Source organism: Coregonus clupeaformis, chromosome 30 (assembly GCF_020615455.1).
Source record: "Coregonus clupeaformis isolate EN_2021a chromosome 30, ASM2061545v1, whole genome shotgun sequence".
NCBI lineage: Eukaryota > Metazoa > Chordata > Actinopteri > Salmoniformes > Salmonidae > Coregonus > Coregonus clupeaformis.
This window is the reverse complement of record NC_059221.1, coordinates 7,741,381-7,760,027: the sequence shown is the minus strand read 5'-3', so window position 1 is coordinate 7,760,027 and position 18,647 is coordinate 7,741,381. Positions and strand designations below refer to the sequence as shown.

Below are 18,647 nucleotides of genomic sequence, written 5' to 3'. Positions count from 1 at the left end.
AAGCAGTTCAGGGACAATGAATAAGCCTGCCCTCCTCTTCCTTATTAGTACAGTTAGAAATCGAGAAGGAATATCATCCACAATGATGCTACTAACATTTCTATCAGCTATGGAGACCGTTCATCAGCCAGAACCGCCTGTGAAGGAGCACAAATTATGCAAAAATGTTAGCATGGATGGAAACCTCAAACACATATTATCAATGTACAATTCATGCTAAGTGCACTAGTCACAATTCAATTCACATATCCTTCTGTTTTTATTGTTCACAATAACTATGCTCTGATTTAGTGCATGTTGTCATAACCAATCATTCCTTCACTCAATTTACCCAAGTGCGGTTTTATTGAGTAGTTCAATGAGGTGTTATAGCACAGGTAGGGATGACAATGTTCACTGTTACCCATTTACCCAAGTGCGGTTTTATTGAGTAGTTCAATGAGGTGTTATAGCACAGGTAGGGATGACAATGTTCACTGTTACCCAAGAACGAGGAACACCGAACTAGACTAACCAATTGTACAAATCCATTGCTCTTTAGTCCATGAAGAGGGGGAGGGGAGGGGTTAGGAGATCAGGAGTGTGAGCCTGGCTAAGGGCTGGATTCAAGCACAATTGAAATGTAAAGGTAATTTCTGATTAAGCTGACTTATGCAGTGTTTTACCATGAACGCAGTTTCTGCGAACGCGGGAACATTGCCTTTCAATTTCAATCGTGCTGAACTCCCACGATACGGATTGAGTCGAGCCCTAAATCTAAATTCAACAAATTGAGTTGATCTATAAAAGATATTGATCTAATATTGCCACACTGCCTCAAATGAGAATGCGAACTTGGCAACAGTAATTTCTGACCAGGCACCAAATATGGTGCTGGCTGCTGATAGACGATAGAAGCTTGTCTAAATGGAGAATTACAACAAATGATTCAAAATGTTACACTATTTTACACTTTAAATAACTAAAAATAAAGAGTTCAATATCAGTACACAAGCAATACAATTCCTGCTGGCGAGTTCAATCATAAATGATCCAAAACCCTGTAAAATTGACTCAAGTCATTCCCCAAATCAAAGAGGGATCTACAGAATATTTAAAATAAAAGCCTTTTCTTTGCATTTCCAATTACAATAACCAATGGCTGTATTGTGACAAAGCATAATTTAACGACAAAATTAAATCTTTCGAAAGCAAGATTTAAAATAAGGTAATGTCTTAAAAAAACATACAAATAAAACACCACTTAATTGCAGGCGATTAGTTAAATAAATGACATTTTGCCCTGCTTTTAAGATTCTCATTTGAAGGTATAAACCAAATACCTCTGCCCAATTGAGAATGGTCAGTTTTAAATTTCAAATGGGGGTGGTCCAAGGGGTCTTGTTAGTGAGGTGAAGAAGTCCCTTTTCAGGCATAAGGCATTCTGCAGCATCTCCACTGTTGGCTTGTTGCCTGCCCCCAACCAACAGTGCATCAAACTCCAGTCTTCAGCTTCCCGATAACTGACTTCACTCTGGGGTTCTGATGTAAACCTGGGCAGGCAGTGTCCAGGTCCCTATACATGCAAATTAGAGTGTTGGCAGTTCAATTAATAGTAACAGCCCCCCAAAAAAAAAAGATCACTGTCAGGTACGCAACATACCTAGTCAAATTTAGTTTTATTTGAGAATTCCCTTTGATTCACAAAACATATAAAATGCATTCAAAAACACTTAACACAAAATGTCAATAGGGACTCGTCAAACGCTCGCCACTTCACCCTCTTAAGACACACTGAGTTCACGTGCAACGTCACACAATCCTCCAATCTCCCCCAGTGCTCTCAACACAGACAACCACCAACAGCAGGTCACATTTTCACACAGAAAGGTGTAGGAACAAGGAGAAAATAAAGAACACACACCCTACAGCATTCACATCAAATCAGACAGCAAGAAAGGATACAAATATTCTTAGCGCTAAACATTCCACTGTGCTTAAGATTAAGCTTGATAGAAATAGAGAAAGGAGACCTTAGGGATCTCAAGATGCGATGAATGTCCTTTTGATGGTCATATGGAACACACTTCTTCCTTTCACACTCGCACAAAGCCACAGGTTCTTCACAACTCTCGCAGACAACTGGCTCTTTAGCATCGCACAACCAGTCCTTTTCACACTTCTTTTCCCCCGTTCGCGCACTCAGTCTCTCACTCTTTGGCCACTACCAATCGCATTGTTCTCAAGTGATGAAGCTGACAAGATTTTTAGATCCATGAAAAGGGGAGAAAAAAGACAACACCCACCGTCTAACACAGTATATGCAGAGTGAAGCTGTGTCTTTTGATGGCAAAGCATTTACACATGGGAAGAGGGGTACTGATACTGAGTTCGGTCGAACATTACTGCCAACGAGGGGCTTCTTCCCGGGAAATTCGAAAAGAGTTGGTTAACTGTTGAAGAGATTTTCATGAAGGCGTTTCCATAAAACGGCAAACAAAAAAGATACCATCAACTGCATTGAGATTAAACCTCAAGCCCAATTCAAGACCATTTAATCACATACAGGTGGTTGAGGGGGGCTTTCGTGATACTCGTGCATCTCAGAAATACCTACTTAGCATGCAGAGTCATCTCATGTCTAATACAAAATAACTTTTTCTCAAGAAAAACAAAAAATGACAGGTAGTGTAGCAGTTTACCACTAAAGAACTATACACTTCAACCACTCTGTGCACTCATTTCCTACATAATTAGTCACACACACAAACATATGAATATTCAAATGTCTTTAACAAAATGAAAGGCAATATAGTTTTAAATAGCAGGGAGATAAGATATGACTAACTCTTTCTTGCCCCTCAAAATACTTACCAGATTAATCTAGAAATAGGACTTTAAATCAAAGCTTTCTACATTCCCCAACCTGATGACTTTGACTCCATAGAGGTCCCAAAGCCAGAGCTGAACCCACTGCTGGAGGCAGAGTTGGTGCCTGCAGCCCACCCTAGACTAGCTGAGCTGGGGCTGCTGTAACTGGTGCTGCTAGAGCTATAGGCCTGGCTCTGATCTCGGTTGGCACTGGTCTGCCCGGCGGCGGTGGTGCCTGCCGCATTGGTCTGACCTTGCTGGTTAGCCAGCATACCCATCATGCCCCAGCTGCTCTGCAGAGCGGCGGCCATCATGGCTGGGTTAAGGCTAAGCCCCCCGAAATTCACCCCGCTACTGCCACTGCTCCCTAGCCCTCCACGACCACCGCCATAGCCCTGGCCCCCGAACCCACCGGCACCACGATCCATCATTTGCCTACTATTATTGTGCTTAGGCTCGGCGTTGGAGATATGCACACTGACGCCCTTGATGATCAGGTCCTCTCCACACAGGGCTGAGGCAACCTAGACAGAGAGGGGGGCGGGTGGAGGAGATGATTCAACAAGCAAACCAAACAGAGTATAATCTGCGCACCACTTCAAAAGTCTTGACCCAACAGGTTGAGCAACGGCCATAGGAAAACATACCTGGTCGTCTGCGAAAGTGACAAAGGCGAACGCTCGGAAGGGTTTGGGAATGAAGACGTCGGTGACCTCACCATACTGCATGAAGAACTGCCGGAGCTCATCAGTGGTTATGTCCTCTGTGCAGCGGCCAACAAATATTTTACGGCTGCGCATGGGCTCATCGGGACCTGCCTATCATGACAATAAGAGTGAAAGCCCTTAAGTATTTTACCTGAACTGTGAATCTAACAAAATCGAGACTTTAGAGGAAAGGATTCAAATAAGCGGGTACTCAAACATTGATTAAATACCTTAGAGTTGGGTAGTTTGCAGTCACACCATCTTCCGTCAATCATGTGTCGCTGAGAAATCACTTTGGATTGAGTCTCGTACTCAGTGAACCGAACAAAGCCAAAACCCTTTGAGTTCCCAGTCTTAACATCTCTTTTGACCTGCGCGCGCAGAGCGAGAGAGGTATGATTATTGACATGCATGCTACCTCCATGAAGTACATCAACCATTAAACAAAATGTTGATTAGGTTGGGTTACCTGCACCATGATGACTTCTCCAAAAGTGGCGAAGTAGTCTTTCAAATCTTGCTCAGATGTTTTCCAAGGCAACCCAAGGATAATGAGGTCTGATGTTTTCTCGATACCCCGCTTCATTTTAACCGCAGAGGCAGCATCCATTTCATCCATTTTCCTTTTGTTATCTGACACAGGAATGCAAAATGTTGTATGACATTATGATACAGTGTTAAGACAAAATCAAGAGGATGAACAATGTTAAAATACTTGGTCATTGGCCTAAACAAACTAGCTAAGAAATAATGTTTGGTAGATCTAGCTAGTATACCCTATAGAGACGGACCCTATTGAGTGTAGCAATGTCGTTGTCCTGCGCTCCGACCTTCTACGTACTCCCGTACCACATGAAAATTGTAACGCGGCATATCATTCCTTGCGTAGCCATGGCAGCTCGCTTGGTTCCTTGATCTGGTCTATAGGCTATGCATCAAAGTAACCTATTTTGCATTGATAAATACATTTTATCTCAGCGACTGTTCAAACAATAAACCAAACATTGTAGCCTTATTAGAATCCCCCCAAAAGTAATAACTATTGATTCCAGGCTTTGGTAAAAACAGCTGTGAGATGTGCTTTTTCTCTGCAACCAAAACATGAGAACATTCCATTTTATCTCATATGGGTGTGAATACATTGTAGCAGCATATCAAATTGGGATAATGTTGTAGGTTACATTGGCAAGTATACAAATATTTGCCACGGCATATTATTTAATTATAAATCAGAATATTTCAAATGGCGATGTGGGAAGCTAATCAAATTCAAAATCACTTCGACTTCAAGATTGCTGTCTCGGTTTAGCTTGGCATTAAATAAGCACCCTATTTGGCATTGATAAAGTATATAAATCGCAGTCGCTAGAGCGCGATGTGACACAGCCTGGGATCAAACCCGGGTCTGTAGGGACGCCTCATGCTCTGCGATGCAGTGCCTTAGACCGCTGCGCCACTCAGGAGGCCCCAAAAACATATTTTGACCAATAGGTAAAATATGATAATTGTGTAGATACCAACGGTCCAAATCTAATGTCTCTGTCGTAATCTGTTCAATAGTTATTGGAATTTGTACCCTTGTAGGATGGCCACAATTAGGGTGACTAAATCGATGGGAGGCCAAAGAAAGAACAAAAATGGTCAAAAATCCAGAAAATAGCATTGCGTCAGCTAGACTTATTACTGTCTGCGCAATGAACAGAGAACCCAACTGGCTGGACCGACTCAGACAGTATATCCCGAGAGAGCCATGTTTCCGTGTTCATTAAAAATCCTACAATGTGATTTTCTGGATTTTTCTCTCTCAATTTGTCTGTCATAGTTGACGTGTACCTATGATGAAAATTACAGGCCTCTCTCATCTTTTTAAGTGGGAGAACTTGCACAATTGGTGGCTGACTAAATACTTTTTTCCCCCACTGTATATGATCAGAGCATGACAATGTTCTATTTCACACCGAGGCTTGGTGGTTATCGAGGGAGAGTGTTGGAAATATTTTTCTAATTGAGAGAGGAACTTGCAATGGATGTAAAAAACTGACTTGACTTTCTGTGTAATGAAAATAAAAAAAAGTGTCTCCTTGCCAATGTAACAGACATGTTTGGTAAAATGAACGAACTGAACGCAAGCATGCATGGGAAATACCAAAAAATTCTACAGAATCTGCTATATACGTTTGACTGTGATCCTGGAGCTAATCTTGCCATAATATGGACTTGGTCTTTTACCAAATTGGGCTATCTTCTGTATACCACCCCTACCTTGTCACAACACAACTGATTGGCACAAACGCATTAAGGAGGAAAGAAATTTCACAAATTAACTTTTAACAAGGCAAACCTGTTAATTGAAATCCATTCCAGGTGACTACCTCATGAAGCTGGTTGAGAGAATGCCAAGAGTGTGCAAAGCTGTCATCAAGGCAAAGGGTGGCTACTTTGAAGAATCTCAAATATAAAATATATTTCGATTTGTTTAACACTTTTTTGGTTACTACAGGTCCTTCCCTCCTGCTCCGTGGCTTGACGACTCATTGCGAGCTCACAGAACAGGGCTCCGGGCAGCCGAGCAGAAATGGAGGAAAACTAGACTCCCTGCGGACCTGGCATCTTTTCACTCCCTCCTCTCTACATTTTATTCCTCTGTTTCTGCTGCTAAAGCCACTTTCTACCACTCTAAATTCCAAGCATCTGCCTCTAACCCTAGGAAGCTCTTTGCCACCCCCTACTCCCTCTCTGTGGATGACTTCGTCAACCATTTTGAAAAGAAGGTTGATGACATCCGATCCTCATTTGTTAAGTCAAATGACACAGCTGGTCCTGCTCACACTGCCCTACCCTATGCTTTCACTTCTTTCTCCCCTCGCTCTCCAGATGAAATCTTGCGACTTGTGACGGCCGGCCGCCCAACAACCTGCCCACTTGACCCTACCCCCTCCTCTCTTCTCCAGACCATTTCCCGGAGACCTTCTCCCTTACCTCACCTCGCTCATCAACTCATCCTTGACCGCTGGCTATGTCCCTTCTGTCTTCAAGAGAGCGAGAGTTGCACCACTCCTCAAAAAACCTACACTCGATCCCGCCGATGTCAACAACTACAGACCAGTATCCCTTCTTTCTTTTCTCTCCAAAACTCTTGAGCGTGCCGTCTTTAGCCAACTCTCTTGCTATCTCTCTCAGAATGACCTTCTTGATCCAAACCAGTCAGGTTTCAAGACTGGTCATTCAACTGAGACTGCTCTTCTCTGTGTCATGGAGGCTCTCCGCACTGCTAATGCTAACTCTCTCTCCTCTGCTCTCGTCCTTCTAGACCTATCTGCTGCCTTTGATACTGTGAACCATTAGATCCTCCTCTCCACCCTCTCCGAGTTAGGCATCTCGGCTCACTCTTGGATTGCGTCCTACCTGACAGGTCGCTCCTACCAGGTGGCGTGGCGAGAATCTGTCTCCGCACCACGTGCTCTCACCACTGGTGTCCCCCAGGGCTCAGTTCTAGGCCCTCTCCTATTCTCCCTATACACCAAGTCACTTGGCTCTGTCATATCCTCACATGGCCTCTCCTATCATTGCTACGCAGACGACACACAATTAATCTTCTCCTTTCCCCCCTTCTGATAACCAGGTGGCGAATCGCATCTCTGCATGTCTGGCAGACATATCAGTGTGGATGACGGATCACCACCTCAAGCTGAACCTCGGCAAGACAGAGCTGCTCTTCCTCCCGGGGAAGGACTGCCCGTTCCATGATTTCGCCATCACGGTTGACAACTCCGTTGTGTCCTCCTCCCAGAGTGCAAAGAGCCTTGGCGTGACCCTGGACAACACCCTGTCATTCTCCGCTAACATCAAAGCGGTGACCCGATCCTGCAGGTTCATGCTCTACAACATTCGCAGAGTACGACCCTACCTTACACAGAAAGCGGCACAGTTCCTAATCCAGGTACTTGTCATCTCCCGTCTGGATTACTGCAACTCGCTATTGGCTGGGCTCCCTGCCTGTGCCATTAAACCCCTACAACTCATCCAGAACGCCGCAGCCGTCTGGTGTTCAACCTTCCCAAGTTCTCTCACGTCACCCCACTGGCTTCCAGTTGAAGCTCGCATCTGCTACAAGACCATGGTGCTTGCCTACGGAGCTGTGAGGGGAACGGCACCTCCGTACCTTCAGGCTCTGATCAGTCCCTACACCCAAAACGAGGGCACTACGTTCATCCACCTCTGGCCTGCTGGCTCCCCTACCTCTGCGGAAGCACAGTTCCCACTCAGCCCAGTCAAAACTGTTTGCTGCTCTGGCACCCCAATGGTGGAACAAGCTCCCTCACGCCAGGACAGCAGAGTCACTCACCACCTTCCGGAGACACTTGAAACCCCACCTCTTTAAGGAATACTAATTGTAAAGTGGTTGTCCCACTGGCTATCATAAGGTGAATGCACCAATTTGTAAGTCGCTCTGGATAAGAGCGTCTGCTAAATGACGAAAATGTAAATGTTTATTTCATAGTTTTGATGTCTTCACTATTATTCTACAATGTAGAAAATAGTCAAAAGAAAAGAAAAACCCTGGAATGAGTAGGTGTCCAAACTTTTGACTGGTACATGTATATACACTGCTCAAAAAAATAAAGGGAACACTTAAACAACACAATGTAACTCCAAGTCAATCACACTTCTGTGAAATCAAACTGTCCAATTAGGAAGCAACACTGATTGACAATACATGTCACATGCTGTTGTGCAAATGGAATAGACAACAGGTGGAAATTATAGGCAATTAGCAAGACACCCCCAATAAAGGACTGGTTTTGCAGGTGGTGACCACAGACCACTTCTCAGTTCCTATGCTTCCTGGCTGATGTTTTGGTCACTTTTGAATGCTGGCGGTGCTTTCACTATAGTGGTAGCATGAGACGGAGTCTACAACCCACACAAGTGGCTCAGGTAGTGCAGCTCATCCAGGATGGAACATCAATGCAAGCTGTGGCAAGAAGGTTTGCTGTGTCTGTCAGCGTAGTGTCCAGAGCATGGAGGCGCTACCAGGAGACAGGCCAGTACATCAGGAGACGTGGAGGAGGCCGTAGGAGGGCAACAACCCAGCAGCAGGACTGCTACCTCCGCCTTTGTGCAAGGAGGAGCACTGCCAGTGCCCTGTAAAATGACCTCCAGCAGGCCACAAATGTGCATGTCTGCTCAAACAGTCAGAAACAGACTCTATGAGGGTGGTATGAGGGCCCGACGTCCACAGGTGGGGGTTGTGCTTACAGCCCAACACCGTGCAGGATGTTTGGCATTTGCCAGAGAACACCAAGATTGGCAAATTCGCCACTGGCGCCCTGTGTTCTTCACAGATAAAAGCAGGTTCACACTGAGCACATGACAGAGTCTGGAGACGCCGTGGAGAACGTTCTGCTGCCTGCAACATCCTCCAGCATGACTGGTTTGGCAGTGGGTCAGTCATGGTGTGGGGTGGCATTTCTTTGGGGGGCCGCACAGCCCTCCATGTGCTCGCCAGAGGTAGCCTGACTGCCATTCGGTACCGAGATGAGATCCTCAGACCCCTTGTGAGACCATATGCTGGTGCGGTTGGCCCTGGGTTCCTCCTAATGCAAGACAATGCTAGACCTCATGTGGCTGGAGTGTGTCAGCAGTTCCTGCAAGAGGAAGGCATTGATGCTATGGACTGGCCCGCCCGTTCCCCAGACCTGAATCCAATTGAGCACATCTGGGACATCATGTCTCGCTCCATCCACCAACGCCACGTTAAACCACAGACTGTCCAGGAGTTGGCGGATGTTTTAGTCCAGGTCTGGGAGGAGATCCCTCAGGAGACCATCCGCCACCTCATCAGGAGCATGCCCAGCCATTGTAGGGAGGTCATACAGGCACGTGGATGCCACACACACTACTGAGCCTCATTTTGACTTGTTTTAAGGACATTACATCAAAGCTGGATCAGCCTGTAGTGTGATTTTCCACTTTAATTTTGAGGGTGACTCCAAATCCAGACCTCAATGGGTTGATAAATTTGATTTCCATTGATAATTTTTGTGTGATTTTGTTGTCAGCACATTCAACTATGTAAAGAAAAAAGTATTTAATAAGATTATTTCATTCATTCAGATCTAGGATGTGTTATTTTAGTGTTCCCTTTATTTTTTTGAGCAGTATATATATATATATATATATATATATATATATATATATATATATATATATATATTCTAAAAACCTGTTTTTGCTTCGTCATTATTGGGTATTGGGTGTAGATTGATAAAACAGTTTTTAATCCATTTTAGAACAAGGCTGTAATGTAACAATTTTGAAAAAGTCAAGGGGTCTGAATACTTTCCGAATGCACTGTATAAATCTGAAGCATCGGTTGGCGTTTCCACTCACTACCAAATATGGTGATGAGAGGAAGCCCAGTGCTAATCTTCTCGTCAATGAAACATTTGATCTTCATACAGATCTGTTTCCAAAACTAGAATGTGTAACAGAGTTGACTGCATTTTGTAGACTTTACCCTTTGCCAAAGTCTCTAAAAATTGTGTTGTTTAGGAGTTCAAGGGTGAATTTAGTTATTGTATACGAGCACTTAAGAGTACGCGTTCCATAACGGAAATATGAAAATAAATGCTCTTGCGTGCCAATAGGATCTCAAACATCATGAAGTTTACCATAGTTCCCCAGAATGTTTGAGCGAGTCACGTATTTGTTTGTAAATAGCACAACGGGTGAAAGCGGGAGCAGTTGAGTCCAGCTGTGTATTGACAGGGGTCGCGTTTTATATTGAAAGTCAACAGGTTATTTTTGCTTCAATCGAGTGATCAGGGAGGTGCAACTATAGTTTTCCTTCAAAGAAAACACATTAGTGCAACATTCTGCAGATTAATTTTCATCAGATGACAACAGAAGTGCAACGCTATTTGGCTGGCAGCCACAGTAAATTAGTAAATGAGAGTACAATGAAAAAGCAAGGTCTTTTTGCATAAAGTTTAACTTGCTAGTCATCTAAGTAAGTTACTGAAGTAAAAAGGTGATGGGGCATCATATTGTATAAGCTTTCTGCAGTGTTTGAGAAGTCAAAGCCCATTGGAGGAGTTATCTGTACAGCTACCACCATCTTGATTTCCTTGCCTTTTTTCTCTTCTCCATTCTCCACCCGTTTTGCTCTTCCCCCCTCTTCTCCATGCAGAGCAGGCAGCCCCGTTGTCCTAGCGACTCCGGACAGACACAGCGTGTACACATGATGCTTCAGAGCAGACAAGCATGCGTCAAAACTTTGTTACTTTGCACAATGTCTCTCATTCATGTTCGCTTGTAAATGTCCAAACTCATCAAAAATGTCATTCGGTACTTGTATAACTTTATGAGCTGGATTGCCTGTTTTTGCAATTCATTTATTTTCGTTTGCGCTCTCTAGCATATTTAGCTAGCAGCCTTCATCAAAATTCACAAATTTTGTTAGCATTCTGTTAACAGATGCCCAATGGACTTTGTGCGTTTTTTTGCACCCCCTTGTGTACTAAGCCAGTAATACCGCAAATCCCGGAATGAGAGAAGGACGGTATGAAAATATGAAAATCTGGAAACCGCCCAACCCTACATCTGATTGTCAATCACTTCAAAGGGCTCCTTCATAGGCTACCCGCACACGTTCATCCAACATATTTTCAGCCTCCAAACAGTAGTGAATGGAAAGAGACGTATGTTACACAAAACACCAAAAAGTATTATGACAAATTTGGCAAATTTCTGCGTCCGCTGTGGACCGCGGGCGTTTCTGTATCGGCCACTCATCTCTGCCTTGGCAAAATGTCACTTCTCAGTGAACCACATCGCATTTCAGCGTAGGCTATACCTCCCGTTTAAGTCCATTCACTCATTTGTCATGCCTCTGACATGCGGTAATGATAAAAAGTGGTGTAATAGCATAGTTTCCTTGACATTTTGTTTTAATTATTGTGAATGGCTCATGTTTTACCCTGGCTATATCTGCTACATGATTTACAGTGGGGGGAAAAAAGTATTTAGTCAGCCACCAATTGTGCAAGTTCTCCCACTTAAAAAGATGAGAGAGGCCTGTAATTTTCATCATAGGTACACGTCAACTATGACAGACAAATTGAGGGAAAAAAATCCAGAAAATCACATTGTAGGATTTTTAATGAATTTATATGCAAATTATGGTGGAAAATAAGTATTTGGTCACCTACAAACAAGCAAGATTTCTGGCTCTCACAGACCTGTAACTTCTTCTTTAAGAGGCTCCTCTGTCCTCCACTCGTTACCTGTATTAATGGCACCTGTTTGAACTTGTTATCAGTATAAAAGACACCTGTCCACAACCTCAAACAGTCACACTCCAAACTCCACTATGGCCAAGACCAAAGAGCTGTCAAAGGACACCAGAAACAAAATTGTAGACCTGCACCAGGCTGGGAAGACTGAATCTGCAATAGGTAAGCAGCTTGGTTTGAAGAAATCAACTGTGGGAGCAATTATTAGGAAATGGAAGACATGACCACTGAAAATCTCCCTCGATCTGGGGCTCCATGCAAGATCTCACCCCGTGGGGTCAAAATGATCACAAGAACGGTGAGCAAAAATCCCAGAACCACACGGGGGGACCTAGTGAATGACCTGCAGAGAGCTGGGACCAAAATAACAAAGCCTACCATCAGTAACACACTACGCCGCCAGGGACTCAAATCCTGCAGTGCCAGACGTGTCCCCCTGCTTAAGCCAGTACATGTCCAGGCCCGTCTGAAGTTTGCTAGAGTGCATTTGGATGATCCAGAAGAGGATTGGGAGAATGTCATATGGTCAGATGAAACCAAAATAGAACTTTTTGGTAAAAACTCAACTCGTCGTGTTTGGAGGACAAAGAATGCTGAGTTGCATCCAAAGAACACCATACCTACTGTGAAGCATGGGGGTGGAAACATCATGCTTTGGGGCCGTTTTTTTGCAAAGGGACCAGGACAACTGATCTGTGTAAAGGAAAGAATGAATGGGGCCATGTATTGTGAGATTTTGAGTGAAAAACTCCTTCCATCAGCAAGGGCATTGAAGATGAAACGTGGCTGGGTCTTTCAGCATGACAATGATCCCAAACACACCGCCCGGGCAACGAAGGAGTGGCTACGTAAGAAGCATTTCAAGGTCCTGGAGTGGCCTAGCCAGTCTCCAGATCTCAACCCCATAGAAAATCTTTGGAGGGAGTTGAAAGTCCGTGTTGCCCAGCGACAGCCCCAAAACATCACTGCTCTAGAGGAGATCTGCATGGAGGAATGGGCCAAAATACCAGCAACAGTGTGTCACCTTGTGAAGACTTACAGAAAACGTTTGACCTGTGTCATTGCCAACAAAGGGTATATAAAAGTATTGAGAAACTTGTTATTGACCAAATACTTATTTTCCAGCCATAATTTGCAAATAAATTCATAAAAAATCCTACAATGTGATTTTCTGGATTATTTTTCTTCTAATTTTGTCTGTCATAGTTGACGTGTACCTATGATGAAAATTACAGGCCTCTCATCTTTTTAAGTGGGAGAACTTGCACAATTGGTGGCTGACTAAATACTTTTTTCCCCCACTGTATGTTAGATTATTATTTTAATGGAACGTTGGTGGAGTGCTGCAGTTGTGCATCTCTCCAACAGAGGCGCACTAGGAATGGACAAGCAAAATATTTTGAGCCCCTGCCTTTGACAAAGTGGCCAAGGCTTATCACAGGGCGGCATCAGTGCTCACCTAAAAAGCCCATATGCCACTGGTTGAGAGAAATTGTCATTGTTTTGGGGCTGAATAATGTGAGGTTTTATGTGTTGTTGGAGGTGCATCTTGGTCAGTTTAGCTCAAAAAATGCCGCCATCATCAATCTGCAGCCATAGGCAGCTGCCTAATGTGCGGCCCGGCCCTGATCTTTGGTTAGTTATACAAAATATTTGTCTGTGTGTAATGGAAGAAGGCATTAAGTGTGAGGAATTAAGGCCCATATCTTTAACTTTTTGTGCATCAACTTTGTAACGTTACACAATCATAGCTATGTTGCTAGTTAGCCCTTGATAATGACTGAGTTACAGTACAGACCGAGTCTGGGGAATTTTGTTAAGAGCCCTGATGCTCGGTCTGAACATTAACACGCATTGCCTGAGGTACGGTTTTGGAAGGATAAGGCCATTAGCCTTCATATCAGCAGAAATAATAATAAAATAAAATAAACGTTAAATTGATACACACCTTTATAGGGTTAGTGTTCCCACACGGCCATATCGCAATGTTCCATTAAAGTGCGTGTTTACGGAAGACAGACCGGAGACAGAGGAACCACTTGTGCTAATTACTTACCTAGCATGGTCCGAACACCTGTATGTAAAGGAAGGACGACGCCATAAACGTGTTGTCACTGAAAAATACTGTCGGTTGTAATTGTAATAAAGCCAGTTATGAGTTTGTATTTTGCGAATAATTATTTAGATGCGTTGTGAAAGTAAAGGGCTTTGTATTTATAGAACCGTATCACAATTGAGAATCGATTCAAGTTTAGATGGAGTATTTGGCTGTTTTGGCTGCCAGAGCGAGTCTACCTCTGAAAATAACTTAAGGTCCTTGGACCAAGGGGGTATCGTTAGACTCAACTTACATATTGGTATAGTAGGTAGCTAACGTTAGCAAGTAACTAGCTAGTACAGGTAACAGCAACCATGCAGCTTCATTTGGCGAGCTATCTACTAACGTTGCCTATAAACGAAAACACATCTTACCTTTTGGGTAGTTGACGACGTACACCAGACTACCCCAGTCATTCTCAGGTGCATGCAAGATACCCTCAACTAGACGGACGCCTCGCATGCACTGAGACACAGGGTTCCTGTAACGTAGGCCGCACGCTCCGGGAAACTGAGCTGCTACTGTTGACAGCAAAACCGTCCCATCATCCTCAGATGGAATCTCCATTGGCTCTTCGTTTTCATCCTCTGCCACGCGAATGTACAACTCCGCCATGGTCTCGGAGTTAGATTAGGACGTAGCAAGCTAGCTAATGGCTAATTCACGTTGAAAGCTGATGGCGCACGCGGGGTTGTGTCGATTGTTAGCAAGCCAGCCAACAAAGCCAAAGCGATATTCCAATGAGTTTCTAATCTAATTTAGGTAAAACAAGCTGACTGAACGGCAACAAGTATAGCTAATTTGTGCGTTCACGGGACAGACGTCTGTTTAAAAAAAATCGATAGATGGTGGCCATGAGAGCTGAAAGGGCCCTATGTTGCTGGCTAATAAACGCCGCACACGCTTGCAACATGAATGGCTAGCAAGAGCTCAAACGCATATGATAAACAAATATTGGCCTATCTTCTTTACTGCTTTAAAAACGAGGTCGACCCTGTTAGCGAAATAAATTATCCTTGATAAAGTATAAGAACCGGTGTAATCACACCTCCAATTTGTGAGGGTAAAAAAAATATATGAATGGCGTACGCTAATCTCCCTTGCCTTCAAACGTCTAACAAAATGGCCGCTTCTTCTTCGGTGGGGTTTATCGGCGGTTGGCATCCAACGTTATGGTGCATTACCGCGCCCTACTGTACTGGAGTGTAGGCCAGAGACAGGGAGAAACTAAATCCTGTCTGCCAGCCTTTCTCTTAAAAAATATGAAATATTTGAGACTGTATCTAATGACGTTCTACTCAATATACTATTTAAACTAATGTCCTGTATCTCCTTCTCCCTCATGATCTCAGCCTTTCTCTTTCCCCTCTCATACTGCCCACACAGTATCAATACAATTTGTAAGTCGATCTGGATAAGAGCGTCTGCTAAATGATGTAAATGTAAATGTATTGCTCCACGGTCTCTGTTTCCTGGCAATCGTCACACTTTCCTGTTGGATGCTTTCCTATCACATTTAAAGTCTTATTCAGCCGGCTGTGTCCCACCCTTAACTTTGTAAAAATAGCCTCCTCTCTTCTGTCCCTTCCTGCCATCCTCCCCTCCCCAACTTTCCTCTGTACTTGAAATAAATGCCTGCCCTTAGTATCTCTATTCCACTGCTTCTGCCATCTCTGTACCATCACTGTCCATATCAGGCTTTTTGCCTCTGCCTTGCTCATTGAAACTCATCAACATCCCCACTACTAAGTGCTTGTTTAGCCAGGAGGGTTCTAGGGGGTAACTAGCCACCCCCCTAAGAACAATGTCTAATTGCTGACACAAAAAAAGCAACGTTTGAAGAAAATAATTGTATGTGGATGAAGGTCATGCTTATGCGAATAAACTATAAAGTGAAATAAATGACTACAGTTGACAGTTTTTTAGTTATTTCATGAAATGTTGTTTTTAGAAAAGGGGCATTTTTTTAAAGTACCGGGGTAACTGCCCCCAGGGGTGCCAGTTACCCCGGTAGAAGATTATGGTATAGGGTTTCACATAAGTGTGTTAAAATCCATTTAATCCGTTTTATTTAGAAATTCTTTAGTAAGTAATACTTATAAGTCTAGTTGTCTTATTTTAATTATTTAAATAAAATATGGTGAGGGAAATGGTGTTGCACATGTCACCATTAATATCCGCACTATGAGGAGATTTGATGTAAAGTCCCTCTTTTTAACTCACCTGCACTCCGATTCTACTTCTAATTTTCTTTGTTATTTTTGTTGTTGCTCCTTTTCCATACAATCCATTATGTACAATTGCACTAAATATTATTTCAATAATGCAATATTTTAAATCCTAGCATTCTTTAAAATGATATTCAGGAGCAAAAGGTTTTCAATAGTTGTTTTTAAAAATCATTGGAATATACTATTGGAATGGATTATAACTAATAACATTAAATTACATTTGAATATAACATTTAATAACAATAACTAATTAAATCAGGGTAAAATTGATGTGGCAACTCTCTAATGCTCTGCTATTGCACGATTCTAATTTGTACTTTGTAATTTGTAATTTGCCTTGATAAGTTCCTTTCCTGAGGATGGCTCACCCCTCACAGTTTTGGGGGATTTCAACCTCCCTATGTCCACATTTGACTCATTTCTCTCTGCCTCCTTCTTTCCACTCCTCTCCTCTTTTGACCTCACCCTCTCACCGTCCCCCCCTACTCACAAGGCAGGCAATACGCTTGACCTCATCTTTACTAGATGCTGCTCTTCTACCAATCTCACTGCAACTCCCCTCCATGTCTCCGACCACTACTTTGTTTCCTTTTCTCTCTCGCTCTCCTCCAACACTACTCACTCTGCCCCTACACAGATGGTAATGCGCCGCCGCAACCTTTCGCTCTCTCTCTCCCACTACTCTCTCCTCTTCCATCCTATCATATCTTCCCTCTGCTCAATCCTTCTCCCTCCAATCTCCTGATTCTGCCTCCTCAACCCTCCTCTCCTCCCTTTCTGCATCCTTTGACTCTCTGTGTCCCCTATCCTCCCGGCCGGCTCGGTCCTCCCCTCCAGCTCCGTGGCTTGATGACTCATTGCGAGCTCACAGAACAGAGCTCCGGGCAGCGGAGCGGAAATGGAAGAAAACTAAACTCCCTGCCGACCTGGCATCTTTTCCTCCCTCCTCTCTACATTTTCTTCATCTGTTTCTGCTGCTAAGGCCACTTTCTACCACTCTAAATTCCAAGCATCTGCCTCTAACCCTAGGAAGCTCTTTGCCACATTTTCCTCCCTCCTGAATCCCCCTCCTCCTCTCTCTGTGGATGACTTCGTCAACCACTTTGAAAAGAAGGTTGACGACATCCGATCCTCGTTTGTTAAGTCTAATGACACTGCTGGTCCCTACTCACACTGCCCTACCCTATGCTTTGACTTCTTTCTCCCCTCTCTCTCCAGATAAAATCCTGCGACTTGTGACTGCAGGCCGCCCAACAACCTGCCCGCTTGACCCCATCCCCTCCTCTCTTCTCCAGACCATCTCCGGTGACCTTCTCCCCTACCTCACCTCGCTGATCAACTCATCCTTGACCGCTGGCCATGTCCCTTCCATCTTCAAGAGAGCGAGAGTTGCTCCCCTTCTCAAAAAACCAACACTCGATCCCACTGATGTCAACAACTACAGACCAGTATCCCTTCTTTCTTTTCTTTCCAAAACTATTGAGCGTGCCGTCTTTAGCCAACTCTCTTGCTATCTCTCTCAGAATGACCTTCTTGATCCAAACCAGTCAGGTTTCAGGACTGGTCATTCAACTGAGACTGCTCTTCTCTGTGTCATGGAGGCTCTCCGCACTGCTAAAGCTAACTCTCTCTCCTCTGCTCTTGTCCTTCTAGACCTGTCTGCTGCCTTTGATACTGTGAACCATCAGATCCTCCTCTCCACCCTCTCCGAGCTGGGCATCTCCGGCGCGGCTCACTCCTGGATTGCGTCCTACCTGACCGGTCGCTCCTACCAAGTGGCGTGGCGAAAGCTGTCTCCGCACCACGTGCTCTCACCACTGGTGTCCCCCAGGGCTCAGTTCTAGGCCCTCTCCTTTTCTCCCTATACACCAAGTCACTTGGCTCTGTCATATCCTCACATGGCCTCTCCTATCATTGCTGCGCTGACGATACACAACTAATCTTCTCCTTTCCCCCTTCTGATAACCAGGTGGCGAATCGCATCTCTGCATGTCTGGCAGACATATCAGTATGGATGACGGATCACCACCTCAAGCTGAACCCTGGCAAGACGGAGCTGCTCTTCCACCCGGGGAAGGACTGCCCGTTCCATGATCTCGCCATCACGGTTGACAACTCCGTTGTGTCCTCCTCCCAGAGTGCGAAGAGCCTTGGCGTGACCCTGGACAACACCCTGTCGTTCTCCGCTAACATCAAGGCGGTGACCCGCTCCTGCAGGTTCATGCTCTACAACATTCGGAGAGTACGACCCTGCCTTACACAGGAAGCGGCACAGGTCCTAATCCAGGCACTTGTCATCTCCCCGTCTGGATTACTGCAACTCGCTGTTGGCTGGCCTCCCTGCCTGTGCCATTAAACCCCTACAACTCATCCAGAATGCCGCAGCCCGTCTGGTGTTCAACCTTCCCAAGTTCTCTCACGTCACCCCCCTCCTCCGCACACTCCACTGGCTTCCAGTTGAAGC

At 44.4% G+C, this 18,647-nt stretch overlaps 1 protein-coding gene across 3 annotated transcripts; it reads right to left on the bottom strand.

The window, feature by feature from the left end:
• Nucleotides 1-1,641: 1,641 nt before the first annotated feature.
• On the bottom strand, nucleotides 1,642-15,087 carry LOC121546012 (TAR DNA-binding protein 43-like). 3 transcript variants are annotated; one of them, XM_041856978.1, is made up of 6 exons: nucleotides 14,327-15,087; nucleotides 4,027-4,190; nucleotides 3,788-3,928; nucleotides 3,498-3,668; nucleotides 3,290-3,374; nucleotides 2,338-2,432 (listed from the first exon to the last, which is right to left on the bottom strand). In XM_041856978.1, exons 1-6 carry the CDS (start codon nucleotides 14,565-14,567, stop codon nucleotides 2,338-2,340), a joined length of 897 nt encoding a protein of 298 aa, XP_041712912.1. In that variant the 5' UTR covers nucleotides 14,568-15,087. The 3 variants fall into 3 exon arrangements, with proteins under 3 accessions (XP_041712910.1, XP_041712911.1, XP_041712912.1); XM_041856976.2 differs by having other exon boundaries at nucleotides 1,642-3,374; XM_041856977.1 differs by lacking the exon at nucleotides 14,327-15,087 and adding an exon at nucleotides 13,911-13,932 and having other exon boundaries at nucleotides 1,642-3,374.
• Between the last annotated feature and the right edge of the window lie 3,560 nt (nucleotides 15,088-18,647).

Excerpts from the sequence above, each read along its gene's own strand:
- LOC121546012 (XM_041856976.2), bottom strand. The coding sequence starts at position 14,567 with ATGGCGGAGTTGTACATTCGCGTGGCAGAGGATGAAAACGAAGAGCCA. Across the intron at positions 3,929-4,026 it reads GAGAAGTCATCATGGTGCAG|GTCAAAAGAGATGTTAAGAC; the intron begins GTAACCCAACCT and ends CTGCGCGCGCAG. Across the intron at positions 3,375-3,497 it reads TCACTTTCGCAGACGACCAG|GTTGCCTCAGCCCTGTGTGG; the intron begins GTATGTTTTCCT and ends CTCTCTGTCTAG.